General features: G+C 37.0%; 1 protein-coding gene across 10 annotated transcripts in view; it reads right to left on the reverse strand.

Annotated features, from left to right (window-relative positions):
- Positions 1-23,860, reverse strand: part of ESR1 (estrogen receptor 1) — a 308,851-nt gene that overhangs the window by 23,619 nt on the left and 261,372 nt on the right. For 8 of the 10 annotated variants that reach the window (XM_039851343.1, XM_039851351.1, XM_039851348.1 and 5 more), the window contains exon 7: positions 6,537-6,670. In XM_039851343.1, coding sequence (XP_039707277.1) covers positions 6,537-6,670 — 134 coding nt within the window. Of the gene's footprint in view, positions 1-1,935; positions 2,298-5,375; positions 5,420-6,536; positions 6,671-23,860 lie in introns of those variants that run through there. The other 2 variants (XM_039851350.1, XM_039851352.1) reach the window with 2 other exon arrangements.

Genomic DNA, 23,860 nt, shown 5'->3' on the forward strand with positions numbered 1-23,860 from the left:
AGATGAGTAAATATAGCACAGGAGCAAATGAAATACATAAATGATGTGCTCTTGCCAAAGCCAGTGACATCACAGCATGCTGTGCAAATAAAGGTTTTGCAATTGTTCTGGAGCCTGGCAAGTGGTGGGGGAACCGAGTCATCCCAAGAGCAACTAGTAGACTAGCCACTAAATGGTGCGCACCGGGCATGGTGCAAACAGCAGCTCGGTTTCTGCCAAAACACTGTCATCAGTCTGCTTTTTAGTTTGTATTTAATTTGTGAATTTGTTTTGGTTTTATGTTTCTATAAGAGCTAGAAACATGGAGTTTATACTTGATTGTCCTTTTATTCAAGCAGCATCATAATACATGTGAATGTATTATACAAAGAACATTTTAAGTCAGCCCTGGGGGAGTCTGTGGCATATTTTTTTTCCTTTTTTAATGGATCTGAATATCATTCAAACTTAAGAATACCTATTTACATAATTTCTAGACCCTAGAGAAGGCAGGCCAACATGATTGTTGAATCAAGGACCTAGGAGATGGGTTCTCCTTCGTAGGTGCTCTTGAGAGTACAAAATGATAAACAAACGCTCCTCGCCCTGAGGTTCTCAACAGGAATGGAAAACTGCTCTTAAGATCCAGAATGTTGCAAGAATTTCTACTTTCCCAGCGGCTGCTGCCTTTGACCCTCCGAAGAATTCACATTAGGACCACTCAGGTCTTCCCCAGGCTACAGGCACTGGGTCGATTTCCCTGGTTCCTGAGAAGTTCTAAGAGGCTTCTGTAACACAATGCAGAATGCCTCCCAATCCCTACCTGTGGCCTGAGACTAGCACATTCACAAGAAGGACATCCTTGTTATGAAAATGTGGGGTTTTTTTTAACCCCAAATGGGAGATGTGAAGTTTCATCTCAGAATTTCCAGGCAGAAATTTATTATTTGCTAAGAAGATCTTAGGAATTCTTTTATGGAGATGAAAGCCAGGGGTTTGTATTTGGAGAGCACAGATAAAGCAAACTAACTGTTGTGTGCATCTATCATGTGCCAGTTACTATGTGGTCATTCTTTCAATAGTCGTAACAATTCTGTGAATTCGCTTTTATTATTTCCATTTTACATGAGGCTCTGGAGCTTATCAGAGGCTGTCTCCCACTAAGTCAATGGCAGAGCTGCCTCTTTTGAATGCCAGGCCTCTCTGTGGATGACAAAGTCCATGCCACATCGAGTTTTCAGGAAATTAACAGATCCCATGAGGCTTGTTTCTGGTCACACCAGAAGCTGATAGCAGGGTAAAGCTCCTAGAGATAAGTGACTGCCTATAGAATCCAGCCAGCCAGAGCGTAGAAGATGATGAACCACTTAATAACCATGAAATGCCATTTATCTCAAAATAATTATAATAAGGAGGCTCCCTGGAGAGGAAGCTTGGCATCACAAAGAGCTCAAGAGCTAATATAATTAAATCTTCACTGCGACAGCAGTGGGCACACCTGACAACGTGCCTATTTGTGATTTCAAGGCCTGTGCCTATCAGAAACCTCCGCCTGCTGAGAATTAATCATCTTCAATGTTCAAGGTCAATATGTTTTAATAATGTTCTTTTATCTAAATATATGGATTTTTACAATGTTCTTTTATCTAAATATAGGGACTCTGAATCATCGTCTTATTTCTAAACTTAAAAAATACAAATGCTCTAAGTAATTGTCTAATAATTAACAGAAAGAGAGCGCAAAGAATTCGGCTCTGGAAAGAGGAAATATTCTTTGTGATGAGAGCTTGTGATAATTAATCACGAAATAAGTGCTTCTCTGACCAGAGTGTGGCCTCTGAGGAATACATATTAAGTGGATGTCCTCAGCGTCAGCATTATATGTTTCGTCAAGTCAGCAAGATAGCCAGATACGCCATATAAACATTGCAGAACGAGATGACAGACAACAGCTGGCACTGTTTTTACGTTTATGTTTAATGTATATGCGCCTGTTTGCCATTCCATGTCCTTTCTCCTCTGAGTAAACACCAGGGTACACATGTTACAACTGTTGCCATAGTTCTTTCTGGGATCTTGTTTTCCTTTAACGTTTTGGCTTACGGTTTTGAGCTCTTTATTATTCCAGTCGTTGAAAGAGTACTGTCTGCAAATCAGTTTGGGATGAACAGGAAATCAGGGGTATGGCATTTCTACAACATGAGATGTCTTGGGAGCAACGCCTGGAGCTGCTGAAGGTAATGCCGGGCGCAGCCAGCACAGGGGAGGCGTCGGGTAATTGGAGGTGGTTTGTGAGTCGAGAGAGCAAAGAGGATGCACTGTGAAACAGAAAACAGAGATGCTGAGTCAGGGGGCTGGCAGGCTCTCCAGGGAGCCAGCTGGAGGGAAGTCTGTAAGGCTCTTCGGAATTACTGGGGAACAAGAAGAAGTGTGGTCAGGAAGGGGTTCAGAAAAGGAGTAGAAATAAGTATCGAAATTGAATTTGAAGGCCAAACTGCAGATTTATGAGAGAGTGTAGATTTCTACACATTAAGCTTTGACTTGTGAATTTTTCTGCGTCTTGAAAAACACTCACCCAAAGGGTGGTGTTCTAAACGGGAGTGGATTCCGAGGCAGTTATGAGGGTCACGTATGCGGGGACGATGATGAGAAGAAGCAGCGAAGTGGTCAATGGGCACACGGGATTGTCAAAGGCTCACAGCAGTTTCTACTGAGGTCGGCCAATATTAAGGTTCAAACGACAGGCAATTATTATCCATGAGGTAAATCAATATAAATCAATGCACACTGACAAAGTCTCAGGGGGAACAATCACAATCTCTATATTTTTTTTATTACCTGGGAGTCCCCGCGTATTTGTAAGCCTAGCAGGAGGCCTCTAAACTAAAAGCACTTAATTATGTTGAAAAAGGCATGAACCGACTCCGTTTAAGCCAGAGATGAATGATGATGAGTGATGATGACAGCTGTCACTGACTGAGGGCCTATGCTCCAAGAACTGCATGAGACACTTTAAACACAATTTCCCCTTTAGCTCATGGTAACCCAAGGAAATAGACATAGTTTTTTTTCCATTTAATAGTTTGATATTATCTACATCCACAATACACTGAAAAGGACAGTATGTTTTGGGAACATGGGGACTTTCCAGGTCCTCCTGGTCCTACCCAGCAAATAAGCATCTATTAAATGACCGAATGGTGTAAAAGTTATTGACAGTTCACAGACAAAAGGCTGTGAGGAAGATGAAAAAGGAAGCATTAATGGTTTATAGGGAAATTGGGACACACATGCATAAAGATTCAACCCAGGTTAAACTCAAAAACTAAAAGAACAAAACGAACAAACAAAAAAACTCTGTCATTCATTTTTGTATATTTGGCATAAAGTTTACAGTAGGAATTCAATGGTGATGAATTATTGGACAAATGAATGAAATTATTGAACGAATGAATGAAATCAGGCAACCAACTGACCAAATGCTGCATTATACAGGACCGGCTTTAAGAATTAAAATAGCCTAGAGAAGGAAAGCTCATTATGGACTTGGATTGTAGCAAGATTTCCTGAACGAGACGAGATCAGAGAGGAACCTGGAAGAATGAGATATATTGGATTTATAAAGAAGAATCAAAGTCATACAGGGTAGCAGGAATGCTGTAAACAGGCACAGAACCTCTTTCCTGGTCCCCTTCTGTAGCTCCGTTCTCTCCCACTGCTGCTTCTCACAGCCTTTTGCAGTGAGCTCATCTGCTCTGTTCTCGTTTGCCCTGCTCTTGAGCTCTATCCAGCTAGTTCTCAGAATGCCTTGAAGCTGGCATTGACTTTTGCTAAGGCATTTTTGGATTAACCAGGAACGCCTCTCTCCTTTGGTGGGGAGTGGAAAAAACAAACAGAGAGCTTGTCTTATGGATGATTCTAGGCTTTTGCAAGCAAAGTAATAAACTATTCTAAATGAGGAATATCTCCCACTCCCAAACAGCATTTGGGAGACCCTCTCAAGACTTCCAGAAATACATTCCTAGCAGGTCCTCACAATGACCTTTCCACTCCCCTTGTGCCTCTGCCCCAAAGTTAAGGCCAATGTAAACACACCCTTCTCAGACTTTGGTGACGGGGCTCTACATAACACCCAAGGTTCTTCCATTCACTGAGATCTTGTTTCCTAGGGATCAGAAAAGCATCTTCTAGCTCAGGTTTCCTGAACTATTTCCAGTTTAACTTCTGTCAGAGATCCCTGGAATTAGAGCCACTTTGTAATTTGTCTCATGAGCAACGATAACGGTAACCCTCACATGTCTGATGGCTTTTTTTCCCCCTCTGAAAAAGGCTGGTACCATACCATCCTGTTTCAGAGTCTTGTCCTCTTTGATTCTGTTTTTCAGGACCAGTATGAGATATGAGGAGCTGTGCTCAGCAGCAGATCGGCTTGAGCAAAACATAGCTCGCTTTTGGAGTGAAAAACGTGATTTCGCTTTTCACGGGCTGAGCGACAGCTTCTGTTTTGTTACTGCTCTTGGGCTGCAGCACCATCCTTGACAGATAGACAAGCTTCCACACCGATCTCTCACGAAAGAGACAACTATAAACTCCGTCAGTATACAGTGGCTCGTATTTCGAAAATAGCGCCCTAATCCTTCAAGTACAAGGAAGCTCTCAGCAGATCCTGAGACAGAGAAGGAAGAACAAGGTCAGAATAGGAAAGTTAAGCTACTGTGAGGAGGAGTCAGATGGAGGGCCACATCCTGCAGTGGGAAATACTGTTTTTGAGAATCTGCCGCCAGTCTTTACTAAAAGACTTTCTTGTGAGAGCTGAAAGGTTTTTAGGATTAAAAAAAAAAACACACACAAAAAAAAACCTAGGTCTGTGAATCTAATATTTTGATGGCGAAATGATGGCCTTTTGTTTTTTAAATAATGGTTTTTTTTAAAAAGAGAGTCATAAAACAATTATTCAAAAACGGGCTGTAGGAATCTAAAGAAAAGATGTTTGGTTACCAAGATCAGAGCATCTACTTGCATTGATTAGACAACTCCGGCTAATTTCATTTCCTGTCTTGGGTATTATTTCCTGGTAAAAGTGAGAAAAAAAGATCCAGCACTTGATAGGCCCGCTTTCCCTGAAGTTAACAGATTGCCACACGAAAACCGTCAGCGTGTGCCAGCCCTCCACTGAAGAAGGAGCAGGTTCGAGACCTGGCACTGTGCAGCCGAGTGGCACTGCTCCCAGAACTCTCATCCCATAAAGAGCCATTGAGGGGTCCAGACCCCTCAATGTACAGGACAAATGACTAAAATGAAAAGCACAATGCATGTGAGTAGAACCAGAAACTTGAATGGAGTCGTAATCACTTCCTTAGTGTCGATTACATTATTTTTCGTGCAACTTCATTCCGTAATTCAGTCCTTGGCTAGTGGAATAGTACAGATTTCCATTTATCTGTTGATAAGTGAGAATGATTACTATGATGACCACTAAGTGATATAGGTTACAAGCATCGGTGGGGAAGAGAAGTGGAAAATCGTTAGGGGAGGTGGGAAGGGACTGGCATCCATCAGGAACAAGACAGAACATCTGAAAGGAGGAGGAAGTGCCTACTCTCTACACATGCGACCAACAAAAACTGCTGTCCACCTGCTGGGAATTCAAAACCATACCTAATAATGTAAGAAACTAAATCTAAATCAGGCGTAGGTCTTCGAAATAGCTACAATTTCTATGTGAGAATGAGGTCCGAGGCATGAGTTAGGGCCAGGATGGGCATAAAAAGTTCAGGGCGTCTCCTGTGCAGCTGACACTCAGTTGTTGAGCTTCAGGTCCCACAGACGCGATTTAGTGCTTAGAGGGGGCAGGGAGGAGTCAGGGTGCTAATTCAGGCTGAGCCATAGTTTCCATCTGGGTGACCTGAAGTGACTCTTTATACAACAGCCAACCTCAAAAAAAAAAAAAAAAAAAAAAAGATGCCACTCTCAGCTAAGCTCTCTCAAATAAACAAATAGGAGGGGACAGTTGAATTAGATACCATAGACCAAATGAAAACTGTTCTTTCAGCTGAACCAATTTACCACATTCCATCTTCCTCAGTTTTGGGACCAGGATTTTCTATCTCTGAGCCAATCATACTTTTCAGCTAATCAATTTTGACCCAAAACTTGATCTGTCTCAAATAAGCCTTTTTCCTCATGATCTGGAGCTCAGAATTGGTCACAATTTCTTAACAAGACACTTCGTCGACTTGCTAACTATCGATAGACGTAATGTCTACATACACTACCAGTTTAAGAAAAACATCATCAATATCCAAAAGAATGCAAATGTTTCAACAAAAAGGTCATTTGACTCAATGTCTAATTTTTATTTTTCACTCACTACACTTGACCAGTGCGGTTCTACCTCCACAGTCTACAACGACAGTAGGTTATTTTAAATGTCTGTCAGTTGTTTCTTTCAGTTTATGATTATGCCTTTGTTGTAGGTAGCTTGTATCCGGCTGAAAACAAAAATAAACTTTTCTGCGCATAACCCAGCATTAAATTCTCCCATATTATCAACTCACCAGAATTAAGCAAAATGATGGATTTGAGGCACACAAACTCCTCTCCCTGGAGATTAATCATACGGAACCGAGATGATGTAGCTAGTAACATGTCAAAGATCTCCACCATGCCCTCCACACATTTTCCCTGGTTCCTATAAAAACACAGAAAAAAGAAATTTAAAAAAACTAGTAAAGGGCAGAGGAGCTTCCAGAAGACATGCTAAAGTTCACATTTATAAAAATCTACTGGCTCCAAATCTGTTCTCTGTACAGAGCATGAACATTCATTAGAATTCTAAAAGGCAAGACAAAAACTCATTTTCCATTAATAAAACATTTCAGTTCAAATTCTTAGAAGACATATAGTGTTTAATCCCCAAATCTGTCATGTTAAATATAGAGTTCTTCAACCTATGGGTAATCAAAAATGAGTAAGATTTGAGTCAATGATTTTTTTCTAATGAATCTTTACCGATCTGCTGTTATACTCTAGATATTGTAGTATTTAAGAGAATGAAAACTGGGCTCCTACTCTCAAAATGCTCACGGCCTTGAAATAATATAACCAAGTCTAATAGGTTTGTACAAAGTGCCTTCAAAGTAGAGGAGAAACTCCGAAGACCACGGGCTCTAGCTGGGCTGAAACCACTGATGCTGCCGAGGATGACAGGTAAGGTTTGCTTAGGAGGTGGCGTTTGAGTTGACACTTTAAGAAAACGTAGGTGTGAAAGCATCATTGAAAGGGGATTGTAAATATGGAGAGGGAGAGCAGTGTTAATATAGGTTAATATAGGAAAGAAGGAAAGGGTCCAGTGATACAGGATGCCTACATCATTATGAGACGTTTAGGCTTCTTCCCTGTACAACAGAACCTTGGCGTCAAGGATTTAACATTCATAACCTGACGTGTAATTCATAACATGTAATATTTTAAAAAGAAAGAACTGTGTCAATATCTTTTGCATAGAGTTGTTGCAGAAATTAAGTGAGACGCTGCATGTGAGAGGAACTTACTCATCTTTTATGTTCACAAGCTGAATTTGGGGCATGACAAGTTCGAGGTGGAGAGGAAGAAGTTAAAATATCATGGGCATATGCAAACATATATTTGTGAAATATATACAAATTTAAAACACGAATGCTAAACGCATTGTCTAGACCTTGTTTTGTTTCATTTTTAATTAATACATCTTGGAGTTCTTCATCAATGGTTTTAACAACGGCATAGTTTTTCACTAAACGAAATGTTGTAATTTCTTTAACCACATTTTTGTTAATGGACATTTAGTTTGATTTCAAGTATTTTGCTGTTACAAATATCTCATGCAGTGATTATCCTTACGTTTATGTGTTTAGGCACATGTATAGATAGCTATAGAACAAATTCCTAGTAGATTCGCTATATCAGAAGACTCATATTTTTAATTTTGATAAATAGTTCAATTATTGTTCCCAAAGAACTTGTACCTACAGGCTTTTGGTAGGAGAATATATTGGTATAAGCTCTTTTTCTGAGAGGCCAACTCTTGTCCTTTGCCCATATTTTTCTATTGGGTATTAGTCTCTATCGAGTTCTTTATATATTAATTAGCCTTTTATCCTGTGTGCTTTCAGTATTTTTCTAATGGGTCATTATGTTTTTGTTTTTATTTTGTTTTTGGTATTTTTCTCTGCAAAGCATTTCATTATTACATAATCAAATTTATCAAACTTTTTATTTATGGCTTTACAATAATATATTTTGCTTGAAAAGCTCATTCTCCCTTCCAATAATGTATAAAAAACAATCTTATGTTTCCTTCCAGTATAGTTCCGTGGTTCTATGTCTAAAGCTTTGCTCTTCGGGGATTTACTTTTTACAGCAACTTTATTGAGATGTAATCACACATCGCATAATTCACTCATTTAAAGTACACAGTTCGATGAGCTTTTGCACATTCACAGAGTTGTGCAAGCGTCATTTGGGGTTTACCGTGACGTAAGATGTGAACAAGGATTCAGCTTAGTATTTTGCCCAGGCTGCCAGTCATTTTTCTTAACACTTTTATGGGATAAACCATCTTTCACTGACTTGAAAAATGCGAGGTACTTTTGATAAATTTATTTACTTCTTACAACTGTTCTCTAAGGTTAGTATTATTTTCCTATTTTCCAAACAGGAGACTTAGGATTTGTCAACCAACACCACCTATGCCAGAAGAAAGAATTTCGACAATAAAGTTTTCTTTGTCTCCCATTCTTGCTTCACTTTAGTTCATTCAAAAAGATTTATTGGGGACTCATTATACCCAGACTTTGTGCTAGACATTAGGGTAAAGAGAAGAAAGCCATGGGTCTTGTTAATAAAGAGATTCATAATAGAGGCAAGACAGACAAGAAAGAAAACAGGGGGCAATACAAGATACGTTCCCTCAAAAACGTGTAGAAAAAAAGTCTCTTACAAATATTGTCAGGATCTCCAGATTTAACCCACATCGATATTGAAGCAATTGTCATAATATTCTCAGGTAAAGGTAAATGAGGTTTTATATAAGGGGCTTAGAATGTTGTGTGGCACACAGTAGCGCCCTATTTACCTACTAGCTATAAATACATTAATAAATAGATAAATCTATAGATGTCATGGGGGAGATTGGCTTATGGACCTGAAACGTCCAAGAGACAAATGCCATGGTCTATTTTGCTTTGACTATGGAAAGCACGAAAGCTCTACATAAGCAGAGGGAAAACTTTCGAAGCTACCTTGCTGAAGAGAGGGATGAGACGGTGTCACATCGAAGGGTGCTTTGGCCTTAATCAGAATTGCGTACTAGAAGTGAGTTTTTCTTGTCCTAGAGTTGAATTTTTTTTTTTTAAGTAGCACATTTTCTTTCTCATGAAAAAAATAAAGATAGGAGGAAATGTTTGGAGGATAAAGCTTTAAAAATAACAACTCATAGCCAAAATAGAGAAATGTTCCTTTCTCGGTGTAAAGTCTCTGTTTACTTAACAGACTGCACAGCGGCAGGGGGGGAGAGCACGGTGTGGGAGGGAGCCTGCTTCACCGGCTGTGAGCGAAAGTTCAGTTCAGAAACCGAGAAAGTGGAGTCTTAACAGTTCTCCGTTCTTCTGGTCCCTTCTCAATCGTCTCCCATATTTTCTCACGAGAAGCTTGCTCTTAACTCTTCCAGCAAGAGTGTATTCTTCTCAACCTCTTCTCGCTGGATATCCTGTTATTTCTCACCAGCAGTCATTCATTACCTGTCGACAGTACAATGCTTGCTCTTCGGCAGGTACTAGATGCCACCCACTGAGCCCTCAGAGATAGGATGGCACATCCCACCAACTCTCGATTCAGTTCTCACCGTGTGTTTGTGTGTGTGTGTGTGTGTGTGTGTGTGTGTGTGTGTGTGTTTCCTTTAGAGGAGGTGAAGTCTAAATCATTATGACATTACGACAGGAAGACCCTGGAGCTTACTTTCATGCAAACAGTAGTGCTTCGGGTTTGCTGCTGTCTCAACTTTGAGGGCTCCTGGAGGAATATTCAATCTGCTGAAGCTGCAATTTTTAAATAGTGCTGTAAAGGCTAGAAGAATGTTATGCTGATGTCTCCATAAGGATGAACTCAACTATCCTTTCAATGGGAAAAGCTCACTGGGTCTAAACACCTCAGCTCATTCACTGATGATATTTTCAGTAAATCACTGAAACGCCTGCACAGAAATGAGTGACTGATTACATGGTACCTGTGGGTCTCTTGCTAGCAGTGTCACAGGTGAAAAGGTTTGCAGTGTGAGCTGATGAATAGATGATTTTTCACCCTGGGTTCAGGTACAAATTTATCTGGACTTTGGAGGCTGGACAGACACTTGTCGCCTGCCTGACACAAAGGAATCCTTTACTCTCTACTGAGGTCTTTATACCTTGGAATCAGAGATTCATTTTTAAAGTCCCACTGAAATAGTCTATAGTAATCTCACAAAGCCAATTGAACTAGAGCATTTAACTCGTATTCAGAGGGAAGAGGTGAATCAACAGCCTCAGAAATGGGCTGATTACTAAGAATCTGGCAGTAACATTACTACAAGAAGAAAAGATGAGTCTACATCCGTGAGGTGCTCCTGGGGCTTAGAAACACATGGGGTACGGAAGAACAAGATTTATTTTAAAGGAAGCACAGCTTCAGTCATAGATCAGCAGTAGTTTAGCAAGCAGACCAGCCCACGACTCCCACTGTGAGACGTGACAGCCTGCAGTGACAAACTCCTGCACTGATTATTTCTGGCGTTCACAGCACCTCGAAATCCCCTTGTGGGGAAACCTTGCTCTTCCCTATTCTCTTCAAATACAGTCTGTTTGCACTTAAGCGATGGGGGAAGAAACAAGACCGAAAGAGTATTTGTTCATGGCATATCTTGGAAATTTCTCCTGAAAGGAAAGCCTTTTTTTCAGGAACCCTTAGGTTTCTGTTCCTCCAAGTGAGAAGTAAAGAGCTGGGATGTGGATGCACAGATCAAACTTGCCCTTGTATATCTTCAAAAATAACCTTACAACATGTAAAGTTACCCCATAACCTCTCTTTGTATTAAAGGACATTGACAGATGGAAACAAAAATCCTGGGAAGACAACATAACACATTTAACTTAGCTGTCCCGAAAGAAAAGTACAATATGGTTAGAAACAAGGGTATAAATTTAGATGCTTTTTCAAATCAATAGTGGCATGTTTCGTTGTATTTAAAGAGAGTCTGTGCTCTGAATCAACTTGGAAGGCAGACCTCGTGCCTGGGGAAAGAGAGTGATGGTGTGTAGCAGGCACTACGACTGTCTTTAATACGGTGTTACAAGAAAGAGGTGAGTTCAGGTGAGAACCGAATGGTTCTCAAGCAGAAACTGAAGAGAATGCGAAATCTCAAAGATAAATAAAGTCTTGCAGGTTTGGAAACGCCAACTGCTTCTGGCCATGAAATATCAAGAGATAAAATCAGAAAGGATTCTGAGTATAAAAAGTCCAGTGAGACTTCTCAGTTTATAAAGTCACTCACTCTTCAGCACACCTCAGGTAGTAAAGGGTGACACCAAGAGGGTGTGACATCCCCATCCAAGTCTGTTGTTTCAAATAGCCTCAAGATAGTCACCAATAAATCAGGAGGGAGAGGCCACAGAACAAAGGAGCAAATCGAAACATCATATTTGAGAACCGTGTCTAGGAAAGGACTCTGGATGTGATTACAAGCAGTTAGAACTGACGAGAGCAAACAGAATAGAAGCATGCTACTTTTTTGAGACAATTGTACTCCCAAAGAAATCTCAAGCCTGAACTGAAAAACAAAAGTGTATGATTGTTCAAGGCTCCAGTCTTAACATTTCAGCTGCTAAACACGATGAGAGTTCATTTCTTCCTCCGGTCAATGTCCAGTGTAGGCCTCTTCTACAGTAAGTGATCTTCCCACTCAGAGATCCAGGATCCTTCCCATGTCTAGTCCTGCTGTGCATAGGTCCTTGGACTGTTCTTCATTCAGATGGCAGGTTGGCAAAGGACTGGGACAAGCCCAGGATGTGCACTAGCAGGAAGAACTGTGACCACTGTATAGCTCACTGAAAGGACAAGCTTCTCACCACACACTTCAGATGTGGCCAAGGAGAATAATGGAAAGAAAGAACCACCCAGAAGACGAAGCCAAGGTTCGCCGAGAAAAATAGAAAGTTTCCTTTTTTTTCCCCAGAGGGCAGATTTAGGGACTAATCAAAGAACTTTCAGGCCCCTCAGAGCAGAAGCCTCTTCATTCTGTGCAGTAAGATTTCAAAAGAGCCATGACAAAGTGACATGACTATTCCCTCTTCCTTTTCATGGCAATTATTCTATCCTTACACCACCAATGAATCTGAAGTGTGTTTGGGAGTGGAGGCTGCCAAACCAGGAGGGCTGCATCCATGCTTGATGGAGTGGACCACGCATCACTGAGAAATCTTTGAGCCAATAGACTTGGAGTTGGGTCCAGTGATTGGATGCAACCATTAGCTCTGACCTCATGATCAGAAGGTCATCTTCTTAGAGTCATTCTGACAAAAATGAAATAAAAACCATGTTGTATGATTCATTTAGAAGGACTGGACTTCAAGTGGAAATGACTTTTGTCCATTACCTTGAGAAGAATTGCTATGAGACTAAAAGTCAGTGCTATCTCGACTGAGGCTTCAAGAAATAAATGCATGGAGCAATTTAGCAGCATTTGAGAAATGTAAAGTTCTCAGAAATCACATTCCAAGTGAAGCAGACCTTGCTGAAGAAGTTGGAAGGCATGGCTATAGGAAGAAAGTTTTCAGCTCTCTGCTTTTCTTAGCTTAAATCATATTTAGCTTTGTTGTTGTTGTTTTTGTTGTCATTTGAAACACAAGAGACTTTACCAAGAGAAGCCGATCAACATCAGGGCCAGTAAATGAACTTCCAATGAAAAGAGAAAACATCTAAAAAGATTCTTTCATATAGGAAGTCCATGCTCGTTGAAATCAAAGAAAGGAGTGAATATTTCCTTCAGCAGTATCCTCAGGATATTTTCAGCTCAAGAAAATGGCATTCTCCTTCAGAGTCTAAAGCACTAACTCACTCATTACCAAAATGTGGACGTGGCCACCATAGGTTACTAGGCCATCCACACATGTGTAACTCCATACACGACCCCCTCCAGAATGAAGGCTCTGCTTATGCCCCCTAGTCATGCCCCAGCACAAAGCCAAGAGGACTCTCATTCCCTCCTCCCTCTCTTTACTGCAGTCTCCAAGGGTGGCTTCAGCTTTGCAAGAGTCGTTGTAAGCCTACCTCCAATCTCAGTGACAGAATATGGATCATTGATACACCTGTTACTCATCCAGAAGGATTCAGACCCTCTTTGTTTGTGCTGGTACAAGTGGTTGTCATAAAAATTGACCTATATAAAAGATGTGCAGATATCAGCATCAAACAGTCATCTAATGTCCAGTTATCTTCATTCAGCTATCTGTGATACAGGAGTAAGAGTCCAGGAAACTCTTGCTATTTACTTTTTTCACTGATAGTCAAAAGAGTTTTTAAGCCAAGAGATATTTTATAATAAATAGAAGAAGCCTCAACATGCACTCTTTTCATATACTTTTGGGTGCTAAAGTGGCAAGAAAGGAGGTTAGAATTGGTTATTATAGACACTTCTGTCAGAATGTGTAAAACACACTTCTGGGTTTGAATGGTTTGCCAAAGGGAGATGGAATTCTGCACTTCTATAGATAATAATCCACTTGAGGTTGCTTGTACCATGTATACAGTTTAAGAGCTAAAGTAAGTCCCTGGAGGAAAGTCCTCTACTGGTTGTGTCTACTCAAATATCCATCTGAAAAGAGATTTGTTCTTTTAAGATACCCACATCAAGTATATAAGCTATAAGGAAGAATGCCTCAGGAACTCACTTTTCTTTTGGATGGTTTGGTGTTGCACAGACAAAGCAATCAGGTAATTTTTCTCCACTCTACTTGGATGAGCAGATTCTGTTAACTGGAATGAAGGCAAATGAATGAACAGAGAGAGTGCCGTGCTTGTATGTAAGAGCAGGGTTTCTACTTTTGATGAACAAATCACGGTTTCCCCATAAAGAACATGATTTACATTTCATTTCTTCATTAACCCAATTTTAGTTGTGCACCATTCTTTTTAGCCCATTATAGATGCCAGACTCTGTGCTAAACATTAAGAATTCAAAGATCAATTTTATTCATTCATTCTATTTTCTTTCAGTAAATATTTATTGAGAAGGAATCTACTGTGTTCCAGGCCCTGAGTTAAGTGTTGAAGACATAACAATAAGCAAAACATTGTCCTCCTGCAGTATACAGTTAAGTGAGGTAGATAGACATTAAATACACATATGCACTTGCACCAAAATACACATGCACACGCACACACACACATACATACACACTCCAATAAAATAAAATGAAATAAAACTATTAATTGCAATAACGCCAAGGAGGAAGAGTACAGAGTCTTACAAGAGTATAACAAGGGGACTATCTTAGATATGGAGAAGGTGGGTGTCAGAGAAGACCACTTTGAGGAGGTGACATTTAATCTGAAACCTAAAGAACTGGGAATTAGCCACACAAAGAATGGGAAGAGTGTACCAAGGAAACGGATGTGTGTAGGTTTTGAAAGTAAGAAAATGTTTGATGAGTTTGAGAAACTAAAAAACATCAATATCCTGGAACTCTGGAACTGGATGATTCCTGGCACAAGTGGTCCTGGACGAGGCTGAAGAGGCAGTCGCAGAAACAGGGCCAAAAGGTGGACTTTACCCCCAAACCAAGAAAAGCCATTGCAGTTTTAGGAGAATTTCCTAGGAAAATTTAAGGGAAGAGTGACAAAGACTTATGTTTTTCAAAGATCAGATTCACAGGGAAAATATTTCCTCAAGTCTTTACAGCAAGGACAACATAAAATTCACATTCATTTTTTCACCTGGTCATTTCAATTGCAAAAGTTCTTATATATACAAAACCAGAACAACAAAATACACCACAATCAGTCATGGTCATTGAAATGGCTGAAGTTAAAACAAGTTAAGACAAGTTACACATATCTGATATAGAGTGTTGGAATTTTTAATAAGTAAACTAATGACCTAGGAATCCTCAGGGATTCTAGAGTCACTCATTCAACTGAAATTTATTAAGCTCTTATTAGATCCCAAGCATTTTGCAAGTTAGTCAAGGTCCCTACTTCCTGGAGCTTCCATTCCAGCGACAGAGACAAATATCAGACAAGTAATATGTGGACAAGATGATCTTTGATTGTCCTAAGTGCTTTTAGGAAGTAAAACAGGGAGCAGCAGGCAAGTTGGTCGAAAACTAACTTAAGCTTACCCTTGAAGAGGTGACATTTGACCTGAGGTCTGAATGACAAGATGTTTTGAGATCATCCAGACTCCATTTTTAGAAGAGACATTTTTAAGTGTGTGTTTTTTTGTTTTCATTTTTTGTTTTTTAATCAGGATAAGAAATAAAATGAAGTAGCTATATAAATGCTGGTTTTAAGGCTAAGAAAAAGTGTTCTGGTTTTGAAATACAGTAAGAAAGACCAAGAAATGTAAAGCATTGTGCCAAACAATCCAAGAAGCTTGAGTCGAAAGTAGGAGTGACCTAACATTGACTTCCTCTTAGCCTCCAGACTTTTCAAGCTGAAGTTGGAACTACAACCATTGCGAGAATGATGGCTTTCCTTGGAAGTCAGTTCACAAAGTGTAGCTAAGAACAGAGTCAACGGAGATGGCAGACTTAGCTCGTATTGGAAGCAATCCTTTATATTGAATACATTTAAGGGTTACCGCTCTTCTGCAGTTCTTCTGTTTCTTCTATTCTTTTTGTCTTTTCGTTTATCATGGACAATCTTTGTGTTGAGTTCATACAATTTCCACTTTCTAACTTCATTTCGTGCTTCTGATTCTAAGTTTTAGTCAAATAAAAATATAGACATAAACATATTTATTTGAAGATAGGCAAGTGGAACTGAAAACTTTTTCCAAGTGGTGGGGGGAGTTGTCATGTATCTGCTGAGTTATTGGCAGTTGTTATCTGTAGCTCTTGCATTTACGTGTCAATATAGAAGTGTATTTTTAAATGCTTCTTTTGATTATGCTAAAATCTAAAAAGTGCACTAACCTTGCATTGTGCAGCAATAGGTAACATTATCTAACAGTAAAGGGAATTGGAACAGAAGGAGTGGACTAGTGTTCTTGGCCTCACTCTGTCAGCAAACAGATGAAGGACTGACTCAGGCTTTTTTTCAAGCAACATAATCTAGGAAAGGGAAAGGCACTAGCTCACGAATGCTAAATTTTAGAAACTAAAATCAAAATTAGGGAAAATGCACCGAGTTTCATTAACAGCGATGCTCAATATCATCCATGTGACCTCAAAGGCCACGTGAACCTGTTCTCCAACAAGAATCACGCATACTGGCATTTTCAAGAAAGAAATGAGATTATCGATGTGTTCTTTATGGATAAATGTGTCTTTTTCATCATGCTTACCATAAGGAGCAATATTTTGGTTTTGTTTGTTGTTTATTTGTTATTCATTTGTTTCTCTCTCTCTCTCTTTTGCTCCCAAATATTTCAAAGTATTGAGGCCACAGTACATGCAGAAATTATATTGTTAGTCTAACAGAATAACACTAAACTGGGCCAATGCCATTGCTCTCATTTACCAGAAACTTCTTTAAGAAACTAAACTAGAGATCGAAATCTAATCCTACCATTTCATCAGCAGTTGGCACCATAACATACTGTTCTGGAAACGTGTGATAAACCAAATATGAACCCATTTCTGGGCTTTTAGAAAAACATTTTTATCCCTTCTTACCCTGTCCACTATATTTCCAAGGACTTCAGGCTGCACTCTGATTCCTACTCTTGAGCCTCAATGTTGGTTAAAAATGACTCTGAGCCAAGGTAAATAGGGTTCCCCCCAACAACCTGGAGAGTGCCAGTTCAGAGGAACCTAATGAAGCTCCTGAAGCAGCCTGTTCCTCTGACACCCACACTTTACTGAAATGCTTTTGAGTCTTACTATACAAAACTCAACCAACATCTTTTTCAAGGATTGGGCCTATGACTCTTAATAAAACATTTCAATTCTACTCTCCTGAACATACGATCTCTAAATGCATCTGTGAGGGCCCACATCTATTTCCATTTCGCATTTCAGAAAACTTAAAGCAATGTAGGTTCCTGACTTAGCTGATGATGGACGTAAAGGGAATGCCATCGTGAGCTATTTAAGTTGTTCTCTCTTTCCTTAATATATTTTCAGCATCATATTTGGCTTATACAAAAGAATTTTCATAACACATGTGTACTTTATAAAGCACTATTTAAAAAATGCCGATTTCTCCAGCAACTTACCTTCTTTTCATTTTCTTTATAAAAGTTTAATTTTAGAGAGATCAACTTTTAATTCTCAATTCCAAAATATATATATATATATTTTCTTATTAAAGTTTTAGCTTTGTCTCTCAATTAAGTCCTTAATTCACTTCGAATTAATTTTTTCACATGCTATGAAGATCGAATTTCTTCTTCTTTTTTTTTCCTATGTAGATAACCATTTGTCTCAGGACCATTAATGTAATGTTTCTTTCTTTCCCTCACAGTCTCAATGCTCTCTCTACATAGACCAGATGTTCTTAGATGTAGTTTCTAAACTCTCTTTCTATTTCATAAGTCACTGTGCTTATTTCTATGCCAATATCATACTGTCTTATTTATAATAACTTTATTACCTTGGAAACTATTATTATAGGTCTCTACCCAATCTCCCCATCTTCATTTCAGTCTTCAGAAGCATTTGGCCATACTTGGTCTTTGACCTCTACCATATAAATTTTAGAATGAAGTTGGGATTTTGATTGAAAATACACAGAATTTATAGGTCAATTTGTGCAGAATTGATATGTTTTGAATAATGAATTTTCCTAGCCATGTTTTATATTCTTTTAAATGTTTTATATTCTTAATGTCTTTCAACAGAGGTTTCTAATTGTTGCTCTAGAGCATCTATAATTTTATTAATTTTATTCCAAATACATTATACTTTTTGTTACTATCATAAAAAGTATATATAATTATAAGTTAAAGTACATATAATTACATATATTTAATTATGTTCAGTATTTGTTGCTGGTATAAAGTAATAGATTTGTTTTTTGTATTAACAGTTGTCTATCACTCTAAAAATCAAAACACATTTCAGTGAAGAAAAAGGGTCTTTTAAAAATTCCATCAGATGGTTCAGAGTGCCTCCAGTGGCGGATGATGCTGTGTTTGTTTATGCCCATTTTTAGCTTCTATCCTTTGCTAGTTGTTAGTAAAAACTTGGTGTGGTTGAGATCTATGATTCATTTGGATGTGCTTTAACAATTAACTCTTCGAGAAACTGCCATCTGCAAAGCAGATGAAAACTGTAGCCTAATATTTCAGAATGAATTACAAATATTGAAGAAAATGATCAAAGGTTTGAAAGAGTTGCACATTTCAGCAACAGAAAATGCAGAAATGATGGCCAAACAACAGGAAAAAAATAAAACAGAAATAGAAAAAAATAAAACGATAAAATATATTTGAAAATAAGAAAAAAAAGCTAGAAACAGACTAAATTAGGACATGACAGCAAATAGACTCTATGGGACAGCACAGTGAGGAGGAAAAAGAATATAAAGACAAAGAGTAAAGAAAAGTAATAAAAAGATTTAAGAGAAAGTCATAAGTATAGAGTATGGCTAAAGGGTATCCTTTATACGTATAAATAGGCAACTAAATAATCGAACCAAAGCAATTTAGCAAAACAATTATTTTAAACTACAAAGCAAGAGAGTCAAGAAGTAAAAGAAAATTTCAATCTATGTATTTAAAAGACACACCATGTACCTGGGAAAACTGACCTAAAATAGTCAACGCAGAGAAATACCTTAATAAAATTACTGAAATTTAAGTCTATTAAAAAAAAAACACCACTATAAGTATTCTATAAGTGAACTATAAGTCCAAATCACTAACAAAAGAAAGAAAATCAGCCTGTCATCCAACTTCTTGACAGCAACATTTCATACTAGAAAACAGTGGAGCGATCCTTTAAAAATACTTGAGAAAAAATGTGAGCCCATGGTTTGGTATATGGCCAAACTTTCCCCATGAAAGAGGCAGAAAAAGAATTAGAAACATTTTTAAATTAAAAAAAAAATTTAGAGAGCCACCAGCATATGGTCTGAGGGGGGACATTAAACATATCTAATGACAGCATTAAAACTAAAAATTGGAGGTAGGAGTGACAAAAAGTATTATAAGCTCTAACAATATATTAAAAATACAAGTAATAAAAATAAGATGAGAAAGGAAGAGTCACAGAAATTATTGGATTAACTCAGATGTTAGCAGAGTAAATTGGCATTATTTGATTCAACAAATCAAGTAGTAAAAGCGTTAAGTACTTTTAACAGCAGAAAGTTTAACATTGAAATAATCCTAATGGCTAAAATTAAAAGGTAGTTGAGGAATGTTAAGGTACTCGCTAATTTTACTACTTCTCATAGTAGGAAACGAACAGTTTCCAAAGGAAAAATTGACTCAATATATATTAAATGAACAAACAGCAAAAATGCAAAATACCTAAAAATAAAATAAATAAAACAGCAAAGAAAGGAGCCCACTTAATAAGTGAAAAAAAAAAGAACTTGAATCAGACATAGTGACTATATCCATAAATATAAATTGGTATAATATATTCTCAGATTGGCTAAAAAGTAAAATCCAACTGTAGACTGTATAAAATAGGGACTTAAATGCCCTCTCAACTTAAACTCTTCATTAAGTAACTCTTGAAGAAAAGGAAAAATAAACGTGAAATTGCTGAATTTTTAGAAATAAGTATATTAAAGCAAGATATATCAAAATCGATGGTACATAACTAAAGCAGAACTTTGAGAAAATTCTTTGTATTAATTACCTATTTTATGAAATAAAAATAAATGAATTAAATATCAACTCCAAAAGCTAGAGAAAGAACCACAAAGTTAACTGACTGAAAGCAAAAGGAAAGACTTAATAAAGCTAAAACTATAACAGATTAGAAAGTAGAAAACAATTAGAACAATTTTTAAAAATTTAAGCTAGTTCTTTGGGGAAAATAATTGACACAACAGCGAAACCACTAGCTGACCTAAGTTTTCTAAAAGAAGAATAAATACACAAAATAAATTATAAGGTGAAAGTAACCATCAAATCAGAGAAAATTTTTAAAAAATAGTCAGAAACTACTTTGTCCAACTCAATGCAATAAACTTGAAGATCTAGATGAAATGGTAACTTTATCAGATTTAAAATATTAAAACTGACTCTAGAAGACATAAAACGTTTAAAGAGACCAATTATTACAGAAGAATTAAAAATTCTAGGGAGGTCTCCTCTGAGGGAGCCACTGGATCCAGATGGTTTCAAAAGAGATTTCTGCCAACATTTTAAAGCTCAAATAATCCCAATGCTACTTAAACTTTCCAGAGTATAGAAAAGGAAAGAAAAAAACTTCAAGCTAGTTTCATGAGGCATGTGTAACATTGGTAACAAAATGCAAAGACTATACAAAGGGAAAATTTTCCAACCAACTTGCCTATGAATTATGATGCAAAAATGACAGTTACCTTCATTCTTAATGAAAACACCCAATAATATAGAAATCCATAGAAACTCTTGTAATATGAATATATAAGAACAAAGAAATGATGCCCACTGTTTGCTACTATTTGCTACCTATAAGATGTTAGAGGTATTATTCGATGCAATTAGATTTTTTAAAAAACATTTAGATGCTGGAAAACAGTATGGAGGTTTCTCAAAAAATTAAAAATGGATATACCTTTGACCCAGCAATTGCATTTCTGGGTATTTATCCAAAGAAAACCAAAATAATAATTTGTAAAGATCTATGCTCTCCAATATTCACGGCAGCACAATTTACAATAGCCAAGATATGGAAGCAACCTAAATGCCCATCAACAGATGATTGGATAAAGAAATTATGGTTCATATATACAATGGAATATTACTCAGCCATTAAAGGAAATGAAATCCTACCATTTGCAAAAACATGGATGAACCTAGAGGTTATTATGCTTAGTGAAATAAGTCAGACAGAGAAAGATAAATACTATATAATTTTACTTATATGTGGAATCTAAGGAACGAAAAGAACAAAATAATCAAAAACAGACTCACAAATATAGTAGACAATTTGGTGATGGACAGAGGGCAGGGGATTTTAAGGGGCTGGGAGAATGGGGTGAAGGGTTAAAGAAGTACAAATTATTAGTTGATAGATGGTCACAGGGATGGGGAGTATAGCATAGGGAATGCAGTTAGCATTACTATATTGGCTAGGTGGAAAATCAGAGGAGAGAAGGAGTAATTAGGGGGATCGTTTTATAAACTATGTAAATATCTAACCAATGTACTATATACTTGAAACTAATTTAAATAAATAAATAAATTTATTTAAAAAAACATTTAGATGCTTAAGGATAGAAAGAGGTAAAACAATCTCTATTTGCAGATGAGACAATTGTATATTAGGTAACCCCCCAAATAATGAAAAACTAAACAAGAAGAGAATTTAGTAAGGTTGTAGTCTATAAGAATAACATGCATAAATCAATTATTACATACATACTATATATATTTATTTAAATTATATATAAAATATCTAGACATAATCTTTAAAATATATGCAAAGTATATATAAGGATACTTGAAAACACTTCTGAAAAATATGATAAAAGATTTGAACAAATGGAAAGGCATACCTTGGATAGGAAGATTCAACATAATAAAGACATTAATACTCCCTAAGCCAATTTATATTTAACACGATCTCAACAAAATTATCAACAAACTTTCTAATGGAGTTAAGTTCATTCTAAAGTTTGCATGGAAAGAAAAAAAAAGGAACCTATAAAACCCTAAAATATCAAAAGGCAGTATTGGAGAGATATATGAGAAATATCTCTCACATTAATTATGCTACAATTTGGAGCTGCTATAAATAAAGCTATGTGATGTTGACTCATAGACAAATCTTAGCAGATAATTAAAATTTTATAAAAAGACTTAAGTTTATAAAGAAATTCAGTGTATAATTAAGGGTCCATCTCAAAGCACTTGAGAAAAATAGTGACTTTTTTATAAATGGTGTCGGAAAAACAGAAAAGCTATCTGGAAAAATATAAAAGTCAACCTTTCTTGCATACTGTATATCAGGATAAATTCCAAATGAACCCAAAATGTAAGATTAAAAAGTATCAGAAGCAAGAAGAAGTGAATATAATTATAGCTAAGGGACAGAAAAACCCTCCCAATAAAATAAAAGATGAATATATTTCTGCTATAAAACTTATTTTATGAAAGCTTTTTACTCAAAATTTAGCATAAACAGTTTAAATGAAAATGAGAATTCGAGAAAAGATATTAACAATTTATATCGAGAAAAGTTGGTCTATACGGAGCTCCTAAAAATCGAGGAAACAAAATCCAAAAGTTTGGCAACATATTCTGTTGGAGAGGCTGTGGAGAAACAGATTGGTAAAAAAGCTCTATGATACGATATCATCGATAGTAAATTTTTCAATATCTAGCAAAATTGCATATGCATGTACCTTTGAACCTACTTTTAGTAATATGTCACAAAGACAACTAAGAAAAGTACGAAATGACTTATTCACAAAGTTATTTATTATGGCCTTTTTGTTGTTGTTGTTTATAGCACAAGATTGGAAATAACCTACAAACCCATGGATAAGGGATTCCACCCAACAGCTTATAAAATAATCATAAAAAGGAATAAAGAAGATCTTTAAATATATATATGTAGTAATCTTCAAAACAATGTGCTGATTATATATAATATGTTATTTTTGTGTATGGAGTCAGGATACGATTACATATAAATATATATACATACTTATATTCATCATATGTAGCCAATCTTAATTCAAATATGATATTATAAGGGGCATCCAGTGGAGGGGCTAGTAATGAAGTTAGACTCTGAATAACCTGGTTATAAAAATTTTGACTTTGGAAACAAATATTTTATATATTCAAAAAAATTAAATAAAAAATATAAAAAGGAAAAGCAAGTTGAAATGAATGATTCTTACTTTATATCAAGCTGGTGGCATCAGAGAGAAGAGTTATTTCAAGCGTCTGCAAAACACAATATTTTGATTTTCTATTCTCAGTGGAATATAATTGAAAGACAAACAGAGCTACTTAGAAATCTTCAACTGTATTAACTGGTGTAATTGTTAGTAGAAAGACTGGAATTATTATTTTTTAAATATTTTCACACAATGAAAGATAATCAAATGAGTAATAATATTTATGTTGTTAGAAATCAAAGTTTGAATTGAAAATATCAGTATAAAATAAGGTGCTTATATCCGAATTTAATCCATTTAAAAGGTGAAGAAGCTAAGGCAACTCTAAAGTAGTGAACACAGCACGTGCCAATCTTGAGTTCTCAATTCCGATTTCTCTGAAATAAACAAGGGTCCATTATAGAAACAGCTGATTCCAAATCTGGGGCAGAAAATTTGCAATATGAGGATGAGAGATGTTACTATGCTCTTCAGCAAAGAGGCACCGGAGATGAAAGGCTTATATTCAAATCACACAAAGGCCGACATGAAGGAATTCTCATCCGCCAAAGATAGGACTACTTGAACATCAAAAAAGGATAACAAATCAATCGATTCATACACACCGAATAAGCAAAAATCTATGCGCTCATAATGC

Source organism: Pteropus medius, unplaced genomic scaffold (genome assembly GCF_902729225.1).
Source record: "Pteropus medius unplaced genomic scaffold, Ma_sr-lr_union100, whole genome shotgun sequence".
Taxonomy (NCBI): Eukaryota; Metazoa; Chordata; class Mammalia; order Chiroptera; family Pteropodidae; genus Pteropus; species Pteropus medius.